This window comes from Manihot esculenta, chromosome 9, assembly GCF_001659605.2.
Source record: "Manihot esculenta cultivar AM560-2 chromosome 9, M.esculenta_v8, whole genome shotgun sequence".
NCBI lineage: Eukaryota > Viridiplantae > Streptophyta > Magnoliopsida > Malpighiales > Euphorbiaceae > Manihot > Manihot esculenta.
In genome coordinates, this window is record NC_035169.2 from 31,181,805 (window position 1) to 31,201,491 (window position 19,687).

The window sequence follows — 19,687 nt, forward strand, 5'->3', positions numbered from 1 at the left end:
TTAAAGTAGATTTATATTTACTGTTACTAAAATGAAATTTTTTCTTTGGTGAATATGTAATATTTATTAAAATAAATTCTAATAAAAATAAATTGCATTTTAGTTTTAAAGTTTAGTGAAAAATTTAACTTAATTTCTATATTTCTAAATTTCACTTTTATTTATTTCTGGAAAATAATATGTATTTTGAAAATAATTTCTATAGAATATAATTTTATGAAAAATATTTTCTAATAAAATAATTTACTTTTTCATTATTTAGTTGAATATAAAAAATAAAAAATATTAATATAGTAATATTAATAAAAATTTTAAAGTGTAAACAATAATTTAAAATTAAAAAAATTATTTTTTAAAAATAATTTATTTTATTTATTTACTAAAAAAATATTTCTCACTAATTCAGTGTGTTATAACATAAAAAACATTTTATATGACAAAGGAGCTAGGGTGTAATAATGGAATCAGTAAAAAGAGAAATTAGAAAGAAAAGCCAATAAATAGAAATATTTAAAAAAGGATCGGATTGGAGGAGAACATGGGACATGGCGTGAAAGAAAGACAGGCCTTGGTGTAGCAACGATTATAATAGAAAATTTACTCCCAAATATATCAGGCAGAAAAAAAAAAAACATTAAAAAAAATACAAGAATTTTTTTTTTTTAAAAATCAATGAATCATGGCATAATAGCCGGAGAAATATAAACAAAACCGGAAAACCCACACCTCCACCTCATCAATCTTCAATCATCCTGTTGGCAAACCAGAAAATTCGTTCTACCCAATCTTCCCGCATTTTCATTTTTCTTTTTCATTTCTTCTTTCTCGGAAAATCATAAGAAAAATCCCAGAAAATTCTATTGGCCTGCATCTACCATCGTCTCTCTAGTACGGTGGTTTTTGCAGGCTGTCAGCTTATTTTATTTCCATTCTTTCTTATTCCTTTTTTTTTTTTTTTTTTCATTTTCGAATCATCCAGTTTACTATTCAGATTTCTGGGAAGGTTTTGAGTTATATGCAAGATTGATGCAACATAATATATTCACTGCAATGCGTAGCTTGAAGTTCATTGAAGGGTGCAAAGGCACACAGGTTTATGCCCTTAATCCAAATGGCCAGACCGCGGGGGGCGGCGGAGGAGCCGGTTGCGGTGGTGTCGGGGAAAAGTTTCTGCAGCATCTTCAAGACCTAAGAGTCAATTCGGCTCGACCAAAAACGAATCGTTCTCAAACATCTCCCAGTCACATGATAACTAATATTTCAGTCGAAAATCTACTACCCTCTGGTCTCCCGGACGTCGATCTCCTCGAGCCGCAGATCGACCCTTGCCTTAGGTATGTTGATTTTGTCCAAACTCTAGCGGATTTGTATCGTAAAATTGCGGATTGTTCCCAATTCGAGAAATCCGATGTGTACCTAGAGCAATGCGCGATATTCAGGGGTTTATCGGATCCGAAAATGTTCCGACGTAGCCTCCGTGCGGCCAGACAGCACGCCGTTGACGTGCACTCTAAAATCGTGCTGGCCTCTTGGTTAAGATTCGAGAGGAGAGAAGACGAACTTGTGGGTACATCGGCAATGGATTGTTACGGAAGAAATCTTGAATGCCCTAAGGCTTGTATGGTTTCGGGTTACGATCCTGAATCGGTCAATGATCCTTGTATGTGTTCGAGGTCTCCTAGAGGGGAATACGATGACGATATTTCAATTGAAGACAATGAATGTTCAACCTCCGATGAGGATGGTGATATGTCGTTTTGCATTGGTGATGATGAGATTAGGTGTGTGCGTTACAATATTGCTTCTCTTTCGAGACCGTTTAGAGCATTGCTCTATGGTGGTTTTTCGGAGTCAAAGAGAGAGAAGATAAATTTCTCTAAGAATGGGATATCAACAGAAGGAATGAGAGCAGTGGAGATTTTTAGCAGGACGAAAAGATTAGGTTCTTTCGATCTGCCTATCATATTAGAGCTTCTTTCTTTGGCAAACAGGTTTTGTTGCGAGGAAATGAAGTCAGCTTGTGATGCTCATTTGGCATCTTTGGTTACTGATATGGAGGATGCACTGGTTTTAATTGAGTATGGTTTGGAGGAGACTGCATATCTTTTAGTAGCTGCTTGTTTACAGGTGTTTTTGAGAGAGCTTCCAAATTCAATGTACAATTCTCATGTGATGAAATTGTTTTGTAGTTCAGAGGGTAGGGAGAAGTTGGCTCTGGTTGGGCATGCTTCATTTCTGTTGTATTACTTCTTAAGCCAGACTGCTTTGGAGGAAGACATGGAATGCAATACAACAGTGATGCTTTTGGAGAGGTTGGGAGAGTGTGCAAAAGATGGTTGGCAGAAGCAACTTGCTTATCACCAACTAGGTGTTGTGATGCTTGAAAGGAAAGAATATAAAGATGCCCTCAACTGGTTTGAAGCAGCATATGAGGCAGGTCATATTTATTCTACAATTGGTATTGCTAGGGCCAAATACAAACGAGGCCACAAGTATTCAGCGTACAAGATACTGAGTTCTCTGGTTTCTGATCATAAACCAGTTGGGTGGATGTATCAGGAAAGGTCTTTGTATTGTGTTGGGAAGGAGAAGATGATGGATTTGAACACAGCAACTGAATTGGATCCAACTCTTTCCTTTCCATACAAGTACAGGGCTGTTTTGTTGGTGCAGGAGAACAGAATGGGAGCAGCAATCTCGGAACTAAACAAAATAATTGGTTTCAAAGTCTCTCCTGATTGCCTTGAATTACGAGCTTGGATTTCAATTGCTTTGGAGGATTATGAAGATGCTCTCAGAGACATCCGAGCACTCTTGACTTTGGATCCAAATTACATGATGTTTTATGGGAAAATGCATGGGGATCGCTTGGTAGAACTTCTTCATCCTCTTGTGCAGCAGTGGAATCAGGCTGATTGCTGGATGCAACTTTATGATAGATGGTCCTCTGTTGATGATATAGGCTCCTTAGCTGTTGTACACCATATGCTGGCAAATGACCCAGGGAAGAGCCTTCTACGGTTTCGGCAATCTCTTCTGCTTTTACGGTTAGTAGCATTCAACTCTAGTATTAAAGCCTTGCTTAGCTCCATTTATTACTCAGCTTTCTTTCTCAGTTATAATGTGTTTTTAGCTCTAATAAAATATTTGATGTTTTTTTGTAATGATTAAGAACTTAAGATCTTGTATTGTAACAATTTGTGTGCTGTGATTTCATCTTTATCAGGGATTTAATTTATATCTTATATTTGCATAAAGTTTGTGCTTTGTTGCTATTTCAGAAATGTACCCGCCTCCTATCTTTGCACTAGCAAAGTGGTAATTAAATAATTGAAACATTATCTTACAAGTAATGCACCCTTTACAGCTCTGTAATCATAAATTGAAAACTCATATCCCGGCCTTCCCATGCTCCTCCTTCTGTCCTCTTTTCTTGTTATTTCCATGTCCTGACTGATATTAAGTAGGCATGGAGGAGGTGGAAAAGTAACAGCTTGAAAAGGATAGGGGGAAAAAAGAAACATGTTTGTTTATATACAAGTGTGAGCATGGACACTGCCAATAGCTCTTTTATGATTCTTTATTTGACCACTTTATGTAGTAAATTTATTGTCAAGTAGTGAATGAAAACAAGCAAACACTTAATACTATAGTGGTGTTCTTTAGCATCACCTGATATTGCAATAAATATGTATTCCTCTAGTCATTTATGAAGTCAACTCCTAGTTGTCAACTTACAAAAGGCAGCTGAGATTCATTAGGCATGCACCTTTAGCCAGGTTCAAGGTGTGCCTCACTAGTATTTTCACTGCATCTGTTTTTTGTTTTCTTTTCTACAATGTTGTTTTCATTTATAAGCTTCTACTGTTTATTTGACTATCTATATGAGTTCTAACATATTAGCATGTACGTAAAATAAAATTAAAGCCACAAAAACAAAGAAGCATTATTAGATGAGAAAGCAAAGCTGTAATGCATAAGGTTAGGGTAATAAATCAAGCTGGTGCTAGTTAGGGTTTCCCTATGTATAACAAGGCTCCATCTCTCTGTTCCTCTCTTCCTATTCTTTTACTCTCAAAGTTTTTTTTTTCCTTTTGTTTCGACTCCTCTTGATATTTTTTTTGCCTGTCTTGGTCTCATCTATTCTTCTCTATCCCTCATTCATGTCAAAATAGTAGCCCAGAGAGTGCCCCTTTTTCATCATTCTGCAGGAATAGTCTCTGCTGCCCGCCTCCTGTGCCTTTTCCCCCCCTCTCTTCTCTTCTATTTATTATTATTATTATTTTCTTTTACTTTCTCCTTTTCTAGATGCCTCTCAGAACTCCCTTTTTTTGGATGCTTTGGTTTCTTCTTTTCGGAGTATATAGAAGATGAAGAAAAAGGTTGAATTTATAGGAAAAAAGTGATGTGCAAGATGTGATGAGTCATAGAAACTATACAATACAAGTTATTGGATGCTCTTCAGATAGAAAATTTGCAGCCGTACATTTGCATTGAGATTCTAATTTGCAGAAAGTGATAGAAAATCTATGGGAAGAAGAAGTATCTTTTTTCGTGAAGGGTTATTATGACTGAAGGTATGCTAATTGATGGAAACTTTTCCTGGCATTTAAAGCATTTATTGCTAGTTTTTGAGTGATAAGATCTCATGCACTTGTTAAGCAGGAATCAAGACAAGAAAAATAAATATGAGTATTTATGTAACTATGCACATAAAATGTGCAGCATTGTTAATTATCTAGAATACAGTTTCAGGATACATAAGAGGATTTCATCTTCCTAATCCAATATGTTGGGGCTCATCCTTATTTAATTATTTGTTAATGGTTATTGTTATGGTTCCAATGGCAACCTGTTTTTTCTCAATGGTACAGGTTAAATTGTCAAAAGGCTGCCATGCGTAGTCTGCGGTTGGCTAGAAATTGTTCTACTTCTGATCATGAAAGGCTTGTTTATGAAGGATGGATTTTGTATGACACTGGCCATCGAGAAGAAGCCCTTGCCAAGGCGGAGGAGTCCATTTCAATTCAGAGATCATTTGAAGCTTTTTTCCTTAAGGCATATGCTTTAGCAGATTCAAGTCTTGATCCTGAGTCATCAATTTATGTTATTGAACTTCTGGAAGAAGCTCTTAGGTGCCCTTCAGACGGCCTCAGGAAAGGACAAGTGAGTGCCAACTTTGAGCCAATATTACTATTATTATGATTTCAACTGGATATATTTTAAGTCGGGATACTTTTCTGTTCTGTAGGCACTGAATAATCTAGGGAGCGTGTATGTTGATTGTGATAAACTGGATCTTGCTGCTGACTGTTACATGAACGCACTCAACATCAAGCATACAAGAGCACATCAAGGTCTGGCACGTGTATATCATCTAAAAAATCAACGCAAAGCTGCATATGATGAGATGACAAAACTGATAGAAAAAGCCAGGAATAATGCATCTGCTTATGAGAAGCGGTCAGAGTACTGTGATCGTGACATGGCAAAGAGTGATCTTAGTATGGCAACCCTGCTTGATCCCTTGAGGACATACCCATACAGATACAGGGCAGCAGGCAAGTACTGTGATCTTGATTTTAATGACTTAAGATTTATTTTTGTTTATTTATTGATTTTTATTTTCAGTTATGAGGTGACAGTATCTGTGGCAATATGAGTTACAACCCTGAACTCTTTATGCTTAAATCTGTAGAGATGTTCTATGCTTGATTTTTTAAAATTCCATTATCATTAATTAGGATGACTGAATCAAGTAATCTAATTGTTGAAAATCTCTTTTCCCTGTCAAGTAAGAGTGGTGTTGACGAGATCAACTCAAGTTGTAGGTCTGATTTGTTCTGGTTATATAGAAAAGCAAAGCTTTTAATTCCCATGGATGAAATGTGTTTTTATTACAAAGGGATAAAAAACACTGAAATTTTATAAGGTTGACTCTTTTGGAGATGGGCATGGGTGTTAAGTGAACAAAATACATAGGAGATATCAGAGAACTCTCTTCAATATTGTGTTTCAGTATGCACGCCTATCATTAATTGCCTCTATTCTCCTAAGTTTGAGTTGCACTTGCATGTGTTCTTTTCTCTCTGATACTGCTGTACCCTTGTTGACATGATGCAACATAGGACACAACATAGGATATGTGTCAGACACATTTGCTTATAGTTGGACACTCGAGTGACAGATATCTCTAAAGATGAAAAGCATAGTCAATAAAATACCATTTTCTCTCAAGCTGAAGAGCATTGTTAACAAAGCATTATTTTTCTTCTGAGACAAAAAAAATTGTTCTTTGATTGTGGTTTGGGTGATTTTTTGGTTGTTTTTGATGATTTATTTAGACTATATATATATGTAACGTGTCCGAGCACCTGTGTCTAAAACCCGTGGTTAATTCTGTAAACGGATTGTCAAACAGGTTTTGCTATTTTCTCCCCTGCATGTAAAAAAAAAAGTCTTTGTGGAGGAGGAATTTGACCATGTGGGATGTGGCCTCTTTAGAGAAGTGTTGTTATGAACTACACTATGTTTGCTTGTAATTTGAATAGTGGTTGAGGCAATCTCTAACAGCTTAATGGTTATTAGACCATGATCAGTGCTTTATGATACCTTTTTTCTCCTGTTCATCACTGAAATCACTGCTATGATGAGCCATGAAATTGCTTTGACTCAATTGATAAGAAGGCTTCATGTTTCATTTGACTGATGCTCTAATGGTCCTTTTGGACAGGTGTTAAATTGAAAGGTTTGAATTTATGTTTCGCCATACAACAACTTTAATGTCCAAATAAATATCTTCATTTCAAATCTTCATCTGTCCAAACAGATTGTATAAAACTCTAATTCACGTTTGAGTCAATGGATTATTAATGCTGTCATGCAACTATTACCCGAGTAGTTATCAGATTCATTGTTTTCTATTGGCTTACTCTCTTCATGGCTTTCTATGGAATTCCACTTTGATCTTTTTTGCAGGACTCAATTACTCATAGAATAGGCATACTATTTGCTAGTTGACCTTTTCTAATTACTATTTTCTTGAATATGTTCATGACTGCACAATATGCAGTTGGATTTTGATAGCTGTAAATTGCACGCTGAGGGAGCTTTGCATAACATCCTTGCAACTCCTGATTTTGAATGACTTATCTCTGTGAGAAATAGGTGTTTTGGTCATGGTAGAAGTTACCTCAGATTGACTTCATGATGTTAAGTAATAGTTAGAAACTTAATTTTATCCTCCAAAGTCATTTTTGGATGTTATTATGGCTGGGAATATAAATTTTTTGCTCCACAAAAACTGTTGGAAATCTGTTCTAATTGTTTGAGCCTCAATATCTGGTTGGCCTTTCATGCATGCACTTAATCTTGAAAGTTAATGCTAATGGGATAACTTTTAATGCCAATGGTCTAGTAGAATGCTTGACTAGAATGGCCATCGGATCAGATTTCATCCAAGATTATTAAATCAAAATGATTTTGTGTCTGGCATGGAAGCTTGTTATGTTTTGCTTATGCTAATGCTTTCAAATTAAAGTTTCTGTGATTATGATTCAGCATATGGTTGAACTTCACTGGCGAACAGATCTCAAGTGTTTATTATGAATTTGCATGCATGTGGAGAAACATTGGACTAAACTGCAACCAATACTCTTTTTCAGTTTTAATGGATGACCACAAAGAAGCTGAGGCCATAGCAGAGCTGTCAAAGGCCATAGTTTTCAAGCCAGATTTGCAGCTGCTACATCTTCGTGCTGCATTTTATGACTCAATGGGTGATAATATCTCCACCATTCGAGATTGTGAAGCTGCCCTTTGTCTTGATTCAGGCCATCTCGATACAACGGAACTCTACAATAAAGCATTGAAGCGGGTTGATGAACAGCAAAAATGAGAATTAGAAACCCATACTTGTGTTATATCTTCATTATATGGGCAACACCAAAGTTGCCAAATCTTTCTTTTTCTTTTTTTGGGTACAAGAAGGGCCAGTATTTGTCTGGGGATAGTATCTTAATCTCTCTAGTAACGTTGAGATGCAGACGTGCTGGGGCATTCTATAGGAAAGGGAAGAGGAATTTGGATTTAAAAAAGGAGAAGGAAAAGTAGAGTGAGATAGCATGTAAATATATCTATTCTATATAATGTTGTGGGATCAATGTATGATGTTAAGTGCAGGAGAATACTTCTGCTGCTACTAACCAACATTTCCATTTAAAGATTGTAATAGTACCACAATCACAAGAAACATGTCCATCAAATGGCAGCTTGTGATGAAGTCTGTCGCTTTTAGAGATTCACAGATTCTTTTTCCTTCATTTTTCTTTATTTATTTTCAAGTTGTTGACAATGTATTTTGACTTCTCTGTACTGTTCTTTTATTTACTTATGAGCAACACAATTTTCCTACTCTCTGAAGAGAATTGAAAACACCTCTTCATTTCTCATTGATTCAAGGCCCCTACTAATGTGTCATTGAAAATGAATTACTAGATTGTGTATGTGATTTATTATTATGATTTTTTTTTTTAAAAAAAAATAAACTGGTTTCTCCTAGCAGCAGTTGCATTCTTTAATGCCCTTGGTTCTGTTCTTCATCATCAGATCAGGACAGGTAAATTTAAATGGGCTGAATACAATTATTAGGAAAAGACTTCTTTTGGTATAGAACTAGAAGTAGAACTTGTCTCTTTCAATCCTGTTAGAGGAGTGTGTTCTTTATGCCTGACTTGTGATCATCAGTAAAGTCGGAAAAAGTTGTAATGGTTTGCACGGGATATCTATAGTTTCAACTGTTTTCTGATAATATCATCCAACCACTTTTTCTCACATATCTTCATTCTTCCAAAGGTTTCTGCTTCTCCACCCTTTTTTTCTCCATGGACAGTCTGCTGGCGGAATGAAACTGCTGAATGCCCACATGGAAAAGTCAAGAGAAGAAGCCATGAAATCAAATTGTCCCAGAAAGCTAGACTTCAATTTGCCACTGTTATCAACCAGACGGCTCGGTGTTTTCCCTGGTGCAAACTCACGTATCGCTTCCCAGGATACAGGTGATGGGATCCCATTTTGCTGGGAACAAGCTCCTGGCAAACCCAAGAACCTGGAGATAAATGACATCCGCGAGGGAGACACTCCCCGTCCTAAGCTCCCACCCTGCAGATGGCAGCCACAGAAAAAACCACTCCCAAAGCCAAATGCTCTCAACATTCACGCCCACGACGACGGTTGCGATGCTGATGTAGATGACAATGGCGATGCTGAAGACGAGGATGATGTATACTCAGATGCTGTAGATGTTCTATCACTAACAGAAGCAATAGACATTGTCCAGAAAGCTGAGGATCATCAGGAAGCAATGGATAGTTTAAATTTAGAGAGCGTGGAGTCTAGGGGTGGCCAGTCACCCAATTTCATGATCGAGCGCTTTCTTCCTGATGCTACTGCAATAGCTGCATCATCTGCATTGTATTCTGCAAAGAATTTGAACAGGAAGCTTCCATATTTTTGCAGCAATTATGCCGAGGAGTACAATTCACAAACAGTTGTGGGGTCATGTTCTTCAGAGGCATCCCAGAAAGGATGCGGGCTAGAACTTTTGTTTCCCTGGCGAATGAAGCACAAGCTATGTGGTATAAAGAGCCCTGTCCGGCAAGTCTCATCAAATGTCCGATCTCTGTCTCTTACTACAAAACAACACAAACATTGTTCAACTGCTAGGCCTTTTACCCGTGTAAAGAAAGATTCTTAATTTACAAATTACAGATTCTCTTATAAATATTAATATATATATCTTCATGTTTAGTGTTTTATTCTATTGATGTTGGATAATGAAAAACGTAATTCCCATTATCATAAATTTTTTAGCCTAAAGAAATTTTCATTTTGTTGATTAAATTTTTATAGCTTTTAAACATTTTAATAAGTAATATTATGAAAAGTTCTTGGCTTTGTTGATGCTCTTCTCTTTAAATCACAACCTTAAAATTTCAATTTTATCTCTGCAACTAAACAATTGTGATGAAGTTAAATTCTAGAATTTTATTGACTTAAAAAATATTTTTAACTTATAAATGAATTTAAAAATCTAAAATTACTATGCGCTAGTTAATAGGCAATTAAAAGTAATTTATTTTATTAAATGATAAAGATGATATAAAATTAACTGTATCAATTATTAAAATGAGGGCAACTTTTACATTTTAAAAAAATTACAAATAATATAGTTTTTTTTTTTTCAGCTAGAGAGTAATTTTAATAAGTAATATGAGTAACTTTATGATTGTTTACTTATTTTAAGTAATTTATTTAACTTATCAAACTAACAGTGAGAGTCTGTTTAATTCAATAGTAACCAATAATGTAGCTTATAATTATTACTATTAGCGGATAGTTAATTAGAGCATTTAGTAAAATTTTAAAGGGTAATTTACGATTTAGTCCCTAGGTATTGCCATTATTAACAAGTCAGTCCCTGTATTTTCAGAAATCTATTGAAACGTCCTTATGTTTTCTCTCCGTCAACGAAATAGTCCTTCTGTCTATTTTTGCCGTTAAAAATATAGTAAAAGACTAAATTACCCCTAATTATTTTTCTCCTCCTCCTTCCTTTTATTCTTCATCAATTCTTCTTCCTTTTGCTTCTTCTTCTTCTGCTTCTTCTCCTTTTTCTTCTTCAGCTTCTGTTTTTTCTCCTTCTTCTTCTGCTTCTTCTCCTTTTTCTTCTTTTGCTTCTTTTTCTTCTTTTTCTTCTTTATCTTCTTCTTCTTCTTCTCATTCTTCTCCTTCTTCTTCTTCTTTTTCTTCTTCTTCTTCTTCTCCTTCTTCTTCTTCTTCTCCTTCTTCTTCTTTTTCTTCTTTCTCTTCTTCTTCTTCTTCTTCTTCTTCTTCTTCTTCTTCTTTTTCGGAGGAGGAGGAGGAGGAGGAGGAGGAGGAGGAGGAGGAGGAGGAGGAGGAGGAAAGAAAAGATAGGGACTATTTTGTTGATAAAAAGAAACAATAAGGATGTTTTAATAGATCTGAGAAAAGATAGGGACTATTTCGTTGACAAAAAGAAACAATAAGGACGTTTTAATAAATTTCTAAAAATATAGGGAGAGACGATTTCGTTGACAGAAAGAAACGATGAGGAGGGACTATTTCGTTGACTTAAATAAACGATAAGGATGTTTTAATAGATGTGAGAAAAGATAGGGACTATTTCATTGATGGAAAAAAATAATAAGGACGTTTTAATAGATATGAAAAAAAATAAAAATATTTTAATAGATTTTTGAAAATGTAAGGACTAACTTGTTAATAATTACAATATATAAGGACTAAATAAATAGTTTTATTTGAGGGTAAAATTGGATTTTAAAAATTTTCTCTCTCCTCCTTTATCTAATTTTAACGGAAAATAGGACGGAAGGACTATTTCGTTGACGGAAATAAAATATAAGAACGTTTTAATAGGTTTCTGAAAATACAGGGACTGACTTGTTAATAATGGCAATACCCAGGGACTAAATCGTAAATTACCCAATTTTAAACAACTACAACCGTTATATGTAAATTCACTAAAAATGATATTTTGATATAATTTATTTTACTATTAAAATAAATAATATAATTATTAATTTATTATATTAAATAATTTATGTTATTATTTAAATAAATATATTTTTATTTATTAAATTATATTTATTTTATGATTAAAATAAATAAATAATAAAAAATAAAATTTATAATTTACAATTTTATTATAAAAAATCAAATATCTATTTAATATTACCATCACATTACAGGAATCAAAACAACAAAAACTGCAATCACATGTTGAAGCATTAAAATTCAATCGAATAAAAATTTTATTTTTAAAATTTTTTCATCCCAACAATTCTTGTAATAATAAAAACTGCATTCACATGTTAACGCAGTAAAATTCAATTGAATAAAATTTTTATTTTTAAAAATTTTTCATCCAACAAATTTAGGACATTTGACAAAAATCAAACTAAGCAAAATCTAGATTCAAGCTTCAACTGACTCCATGTTGTTACCGTTCAACCAGTGCTCAGAGTAACTCCTCACTGCCCGTCTTCTTACATATCTCTATTGTCGCTCTGAGCACTCATCATTCCATATGACTTCTTGCCGCTCATCTCTCCAAGCAATTCCTCGACATTGGCTACTCGTCGCTTATTGCTTCATGAACTCCTCTTCGCTCATCGCTCCATGGGTTCTTCGATGCATGCTCGCTACTCACCACTCGTCGCTCTGTGGGGCTCTTCTTTACTCATCGAGGCTCCTAGCTACTTATGCTCAAAAGGTTGAATGGATTTTCAAGGTATCTGGGTGACTATTAATGATGAGAATAGAAAAAAATTAGGGATTAAAGGCAAAAGTAATTCTTATCATGAATATTTTTAAATTATATTCTAATTTTTTTTATCATATTTATATAATTGATTTAACAAATTATTGAATAGTATAATTTTTTAAAAAAATTAAATTTTAGAGATTAAAGTATTTAATTCTGAAAATAAAAAAATAATTTATTTATTTTTTACTTTCAAATAATAAAAAATAAATTTTCATATATATATATATATATATTTAATAATAACAGATTTATGGATTTATCAAACAGATATGGAGCTGCTGTTGGTATGAAACCTTCAATAGTTACTTATGATTTGTTAAATATTGATTTTATCAACTTATAAGTTAAACTACACATCTTCTTTCTAAATATTATTATTAATAAATAAAGTTTTGAATTTTATTTTTAATTAAAAGCTACTAAATAATATTGTCAAAATACTTTAAAAAATTTAGAATATAATAATAGAGGATATTGAAATTAATTTATTATTAAATTTTATGTATTTAAATGTTTTAAAAATTAAAAATTAAATTGTTTTTAAATATTTTAAATAGCATATATAAATATTAAAATATAAAAAGCGGGTGATGGGCCGGACCCGATCTTGCCAGTTGCCAGAGCGAATTAAATCGCCCAATAGAGAAATTAAATTTTAGACCGTTAGAAGTCCGAACGTGTGTGGCATAACACACACGTGAGAATTTTCAAAATCTAGGGTCTTTCAGATCCCTGCCCGAAAGTTTCCACCGAGAGTCCCCACCTCCCGCTTCTTCTCTTCATTCGAAATAGATTATATAATACTCCACAGATTCAAAACCTAAACGCTCCAGTAGTAATCAATTCGGCGATTTCTCTCTTCATCTTAGCTTCATTTCCTTCTACAATAGCACAGCGAGAGGGCGCGGAAGAGGCAGCCAAAGAGAGAGAGAACCCCAGGTTTATCTTCAGTAGGGATTTGGTTTTTTCAGGGATTTATCAGGTTTCTATCTATTGCTAGGCATGTCTCTGATCTTAATCACTATCCGTGTCTTGTGATTTTCGTTTCACTATAAGATCTGTTGCTTGTTTGTTATATCTTTGCTAATTTGTAGTAATTCGTCTTTGATTCGTTGTGGTGCAACAATGGAAATAGGATATTAATGCTTTTCTTCGGGCTTTGTTTGCGTATTTGCTTAGCTGATTAGTAGCTAGATATAAAATTTGAATTCGGAAGGGCTATGGCATTAGTAAAAGGGTTATGCACTTGATTGTGCATCAAATAATTGTTTTGATTTAAACTGGGAATTGAAAATCATTAGTATGAGGAACTTCTTTCTCCTTGGATCATGAAATTGAAGCTTCAATGTTTTGGGAAATTCTGCAGGTAGAATTAGTTTTCAAGCAGCAATGTATGCATTTCTTGTTCAGAATTTGCCGCTGTTTTATCTGGTTTTGGCGTTTGCCTAAATTGGAATGCTTACTAATTGCTTTTGATCCAAATTCTCAGTTGATTGGTGGTTCAGTCAAGATCTGGATCATTTCCATTATTCTATTTATAAATTTGCCGAACTGTGTTTTTGTTATTTGCTTTTTAGAAATCAAAGCATTGAATTGCAGAGAATTTAGTGCTTGGTCTTATTGAGCAAGTCTCTTATATTGGGATATGTGATTTCTATTCTACTAGATGCATTTAGGTGATAAAACGTGTGCATATGCTATTCTGATTTATATAATTCCAAGCCCTTGGTCATACAACATGGGTGTAGTTCTACTGAATATCCATATACTTGTTTTCTCTTTGCTTTTCTGCAGTTCTCTTCTCTTTGCTTTTCTGCAGTTCTCCAACTACTAGATTGTGGCCATCTGCGGGCCTTTTCAGTATTAGTGTCTTCATTTAACAGAATCTTGTTTCTGTACAGTGTTGAAAGAAATGGCTTTGGAGATCACTTCAATTCTGTTGTCTGCCCAGTCGCTGGATGCAAAATTTAGAAATGAGGGGGAGGTTAATCTTAGGCAGTTCCAAGAGCAGAATTTGCCTCTTTTCCTTTTTTCTTTATCAGTTGAACTTGCAAACGATGATAAGCCTAATGAATCTCGTCGATTGGCTGGTATTTTACTCAAGAACTCTTTGGATGCAAAAGATGCCACGAGAAAAGAACATCTTGTCCAACAATGGATGATGATTGAAACTTCCATTAAATCTCAAATCAAAGACTTGTTATTGAGAACACTTGGTTCATCTGTGCAGGAGGCAAGAAATACATCTGCCCAAGTAATTGCCAAGGTTGCTTCCATTGAGATTCCCCGTAAGCAATGGCCTGATCTAATTGGATTGTTGCTCAACAATATGACCCAGCAAGATCGTCCTGCAGCACTAAAACAGGCAACCCTGGAAACTCTTGGCTATGTTTGTGAGGGAATATCCAATCAGGATCTTGTGCAAGACGAAGTGAATTCTGTTCTTACTGCAGTTGTCCAAGGCATGACCCTTGTACAACATGGTCCTGAAGTCCGCCTTGCAGCAACAAGGGCTTTATATAATGCCTTGGATTTTGCACAGACCAACTTTGAAAATGAAATGGAGCGAAATTACATAATGAAGGTGGTCTGTGAGACAGCATTGTCCAAAGAGGCAGAGATTAGACAGGGTGCTTTCGAGTGTCTTGTTTCAATAGCATCAACATACTATGAAGTGCTTGAACCTTATATGCAGACCCTCTTTCAACTCACATCAAATGCAGTAAAAGGAGATGAAGAGACAGTTTCCCTCCAAGCAATTGAGTTCTGGAGCTCCATCTGTGATGAAGAGATAGAGCGTCAAGAATATAATCGTCTTGAAAGTGGAGACTCTGAGCCTGTTCATTCTCATTTCATAAAGAAGGCCCTTCCGTCTCTCGTTCCTATGTTGCTGGAAACATTACTGAAGCAAGATGAAGATCAGGGTCAGGATGATAGCATTTGGAATATATCCATGGCAGGTGGGACATGTCTAGGTCTTATTGCCAGAACCGTTGGGGATGAGATTGTGCCTCTCGTAATGCCTTTTGTGGAGGCTAACATTGTAAAGCCAGATTGGCATTGTCGTGAGGCAGCTACATATGCATTTGGCTCAATTCTTGAAGGCCCAAGTGTTGATATTCTTATCCCACTAGTTAATGCTGGCTTAGATTTTCTGCTTAATGCTATGAGGGATGAAAATAAACATGTGAAGGACACAACTGGATGGACACTCAGTCGTGTATTTGAGTTGTTGCACAGTCCCGCTAATGGATTTTCTGTGATTTCTAGTGAGAACCTCCATCGGATTGTGGCAGTTTTACTGGAGAGTATCAATGATGCTCCACATGTAGCTGAGAAGGTTTGTGGGGCAATCTATTACCTTGCTCAGGGATGTGAGGGAGCAAGAAGTAGCTCCTCTCTCCTCACTCCTTGTCTTCCTGGCATCATCTCTCAACTTCTTAAAACTGCTGAGCGTACAGATGGGGGTGACTCAAAGCTCAGGTCTTCTGCATATGAAACCTTGAATGAGGTTATCAGGTCTTCCAATATTGTAGAAACATCCCATATTATTGCGGAGCTGCTCCCAGTCATCATGAACAAGTTAGGGCAGACTCTAAATGTTCAGATTGTATCTTCAGATGACAGAGAGAATCAAGGAGATTTGCAGGCTTCACTTTGTGGTGTTCTACAAGTCATCATCCAGAAACTTGGCAGCACCGATGAGACCAAGACCATTATACTTCAGGCTGCAGATCCAATTATGATTCTGTTCCTCCGTGTGTTGGCTTGCCGAAACTCTACAGCGCATGAGGAAGCAATGCTAGCAATTGGTGCTCTGGCTTATGCCTCTGGGTCAGAGTTTGGCAAATACATGCCTGAATTATACAAGTATCTGGAAATGGCATTGCAGAATTTTGAGGAGTATCAGGTTTGTGCCATCACAATTGGGGTGTTAGGGGACATTTGCCGTGCAATGGATGACAAGATTTTACCATACTGTGATGGGATCATGAGCCACCTTATCCGTGATCTCCAAAGTGCTGAACTCCATCGATCTGTCAAGCCTTCCATATTCTCTTGTTTTGGGGATATTGCTCTTGCAATAGGGGAGCAATTCGTGAAGTACATCGAGCCTGCAATAACAATGATGCAGAGTGCTGCTCAAATTTGTGCCCAGATGAATACCAGTGATGAGGAGTTTATTGACTATGGTAACCAGCTCAAGTGTAGCATCTGTGAAGCTTATTCTGGTATTCTTCAGGGATTCAAAAATTTCAAGACAGAGGTGATGCTTCCACATGCTGGACATCTTTTGCAGTTCATAGAATTGCTCTTCAGAGAGAGCCAAAGGTATCTTTTCTTTTTATATTCTCTCTCCTCCTTACAGAGTCCCTCTCTATTGTCCACTGAACTTTTGTAGTTAATTTGTTCTCTTCTATTGTCTTGTTTATATATTTTGCAGGGATGAGAGCGTGACAAGAGCTGCAGTTGCATTGATGGGTGATGTGGCAGACGCTCTTGGTTCCAACACAAAGTTATTGTTTCGAGACAACACATTCTATGTTGATTTTCTTGGCGAGTGTCTTCAATCTAATGATCAACAGCTTAAGGAGACAGCAAATTGGACCCAGGGGATAATTGCACGGATTATGGTTTCATGATGTGCAGGTAGAATACATCATCTATTGCGAGTAAAATAGTTGTTTATGACTTGATTTGATTCTTGTTAGATCAAATGGGACACTTAGCTCTTCTCCTTTTTAATCTCTGATTAAAAGTGTCAAGGGCCTAGAAAGAAAATGAGGTCATGCTAATTTTCTTGTAATCTACTCTTGGGATGGGGGAGAGATTCTTGAGTTGAATGCTTGATGGAATAATACCACTTCTCGGTGGTTGATTAGATCATATTTACTGATTTCTTCTGCCATCTTCGACATATACGTCTGTGTTTGGACATTTTCTGTACCTGATGGATTTTTTTATGTGTACCCGATTGGCAATTAGAAATTTTTTTTTTCAAAAATATAAAAAATCCCATTAAAAAAAAGTTAAAATCCATTACATCATGTTCAAAGATAAACAGATTACAACCCTAACCAACACCAAGCCCAACCCATCCTTAACAAAAAGCGTAAAGCCCTAATAAACAAGCCAACAGTTTCACTTCGTTAGGAAACCACAATGCCGTAGCAACCTAAAGAAACCATCATCAGCGGCCAAAAACTATTCCCCAACAGCCTCAAACGCAACTTCAAGAGAAGTAGAGGGATAGCAACCAAACACACTACTCCTATGATGGTGAGATCAGATCAAAAGCATCGACGACAGCACAACACAGGATCTCAATCTCAACACCTTAACCAACTTTGATAAGAACAAGATGGAAGCAGAGCTCAGAGACCGGAGCAACCCACCAGAGGGGCGTAGCGAATGTCACTGAGATAACCATTTGAGGCACGTCTGTGAAAGAAAAGCATCTCTGACCTCCTGAAGAAAGAATAGCACTGAGAGATCAGATCTGGAACAAGAGAGGCAAAAGAACCTATATGCAAGACCAACTAAACATCCAAGACAAGAAAAAGAACACGGGGAATTGCATATCTATAGATCTCTCGCCCTTTCACCGCTAGATCCACTATTCTCAAAACAAAAAAAGCAAGAAACAAAAACAATCAAACAAGACAAAACAACCATCTGGAGGTGTGGAGGAACCCACACTCCGGGCAGTGAGGAAGAAGATCCCCTGCTCGAAAGGGGCAAGGGAGATTGACTGGTCGGCAGGAGAGAAGACTAAGCTCCAAAAACCAGAAAGATTCAGAGAAAAAATCTCTCTCTAGAAAACTAGAGGGAGAAGGTGTATTTGGTTGCTCCTTCTAGCAATCAGAATTCACTCTCATATTCCAATCTCACATGATATATTTTCTGCTATTTCTGAAACTTCTTTTTCCTTTATTTTTTGTTTAAAAGGAGCTTATCCATTAGTGCAAAATAAAAGACAAAGCATCAACAATAAAAGAAGGTGGTAAAACAAACCACCTCATAGAACCTGGCAAAGAACGAAATGTCTGGACTAAAACATAAGTAACTCCATTCGCAGATCTCCTAACACACTGAAAAGAGACTGTAAAAATCTCAAATGCAAGAGATTTACAATCACTAATTACCATACCAAAAGAAGATAACAAAGTTGAAGAAGGGTTATTCCTTGTCATTCAAAGACAATGTGTGCAATGTGTGCTCCATTTTTTAATCTCATGGTGCTGAAATTGTTAAAGTTAAAATGGTAGGTAATAACTTTCCTTTAAATTGGAATTCGGTTCAACAATACACAACACACCTCATATATTTCTAGAAATGTTGAATCTGATTTGTGGCATAAAAGATTTGGCCACTACAACTTGAATTCTCTCAAAATACATGCAAAGTAAAGAAATGATTAGAAATATGCCTCAAATTTTTCTTGACGGTAGTGTGTGTGGAAATTGCCAACTTGGCAAGTCTCATAAACAATCTTTTCCCGATAATGCAACATGGAGGGCTAAGAAAAAGCTGGAATTGATTCATATTGATGTATGTGGACCAATGAGGACAGCTTCCATGAGTAACAACTTGTATTTCATCCTCTTTATTGATGATTTGACAAGGATGACTTAGGTTTATTTTCTCACCAACAAATCTCAAGTTTCTTTAGTATTTAAAAAATTTAAAGCTCTTGTTGAAAGGCAAAGTAGCTGCAAATTAAAAACTTCGAGATCAGATAATGGTACTGAGTATACTTCTGGTGAGTTTAACAAATTCTGTGAAGATTTGGGAATCAAGCATCAAATTTTTAGTTAGTTATTCTCCTGAACAAAATGGTGTCTCAGAGAGGAAGAATAGAACAGTAATGGAGATGGCTAGATGCATGATGATTGAGAAGAAATTACCAAAGAATTTCTGGGCAGAAGCTGTACATACAACTGTATACCTTCTCAACAGGCTTCCTACAAGGTTAGTGCAAGGAATGACACATGTGGAGGCTTGATTTGGTTCAAAACCATCAGCAAAACATGTGAAAGTGTTTGGTTCATCTTGTTACATCCATGTTCCTGCAGTAAAGAGAGGCAAGCTTGATGATAAGGCAAAGATTGGTATCTTTTTGGGTTATGCAGCTCAATCGAAGGGTTATAGAGTGTACAAAGTTGAAGCCAAGAAGGTAGTTATGTGTATGGATGTGAAGATTGATGAAGATGCTTATTGAAATTGAAAAACAAGTCAAGTTGAGTATTGTTTTTCAAATCAGCAGAAAACTAGAACTGTTCCTGCAGTTCCAGAATCAGATTCTAATTTCGATACGGA

General features: G+C 35.9%; 3 protein-coding genes and 1 long non-coding RNA gene across 6 annotated transcripts; 3 read left to right on the forward strand and 1 right to left on the reverse strand.

Annotated features, from left to right (window-relative positions):
- The first annotated feature begins 634 nt into the window (after positions 1-634).
- On the forward strand, positions 635-8,412 carry LOC110622650 (ethylene-overproduction protein 1). The gene is made up of 4 exons (XM_021767241.2): positions 635-3,047; positions 4,875-5,166; positions 5,252-5,561; positions 7,665-8,412. The coding sequence occupies exons 1-4, from the start codon at positions 1,027-1,029 to the stop codon at positions 7,895-7,897; spliced, it is 2,856 nt and encodes a 951-aa protein (XP_021622933.1). The 5' UTR covers positions 635-1,026; the 3' UTR covers positions 7,898-8,412.
- Positions 8,413-8,557: 145 nt separating this feature from the next.
- LOC110623554 lies at positions 8,558-9,862 on the forward strand. Its single transcript, XM_021768542.2, has one exon. The coding sequence runs from the start codon at positions 8,903-8,905 to the stop codon at positions 9,752-9,754; it is 852 nt and encodes a 283-aa protein (XP_021624234.1). The 5' UTR covers positions 8,558-8,902; the 3' UTR covers positions 9,755-9,862.
- A 3,237-nt stretch (positions 9,863-13,099) lies between these two features.
- Positions 13,100-17,254, forward strand: LOC110622041 (importin subunit beta-1). 3 transcript variants are annotated; one of them, XM_021766390.2, is made up of 3 exons: positions 13,100-13,349; positions 14,269-16,699; positions 16,812-17,254. In XM_021766390.2, the coding sequence occupies exons 2-3, from the start codon at positions 14,280-14,282 to the stop codon at positions 17,008-17,010; spliced, it is 2,619 nt and encodes an 872-aa protein (XP_021622082.1). In that variant the 5' UTR covers positions 13,100-13,349; positions 14,269-14,279; the 3' UTR covers positions 17,011-17,254. The 3 variants fall into 3 exon arrangements, with proteins under 3 accessions (XP_021622082.1, XP_021622083.1, XP_021622081.1); XM_021766391.2 differs by having other exon boundaries at positions 13,100-13,306; XM_021766389.2 differs by having other exon boundaries at positions 13,101-13,367.
- A 132-nt stretch (positions 17,255-17,386) lies between these two features.
- On the reverse strand, positions 17,387-18,557 carry LOC110622042. Its single transcript, XR_002489045.2, has 2 exons — positions 18,041-18,557; positions 17,387-17,836 (listed from the first exon to the last, which is right to left on the reverse strand). It is a non-coding gene; the product is annotated as an uncharacterized LOC110622042 (long non-coding RNA).
- Between the last annotated feature and the right edge of the window lie 1,130 nt (positions 18,558-19,687).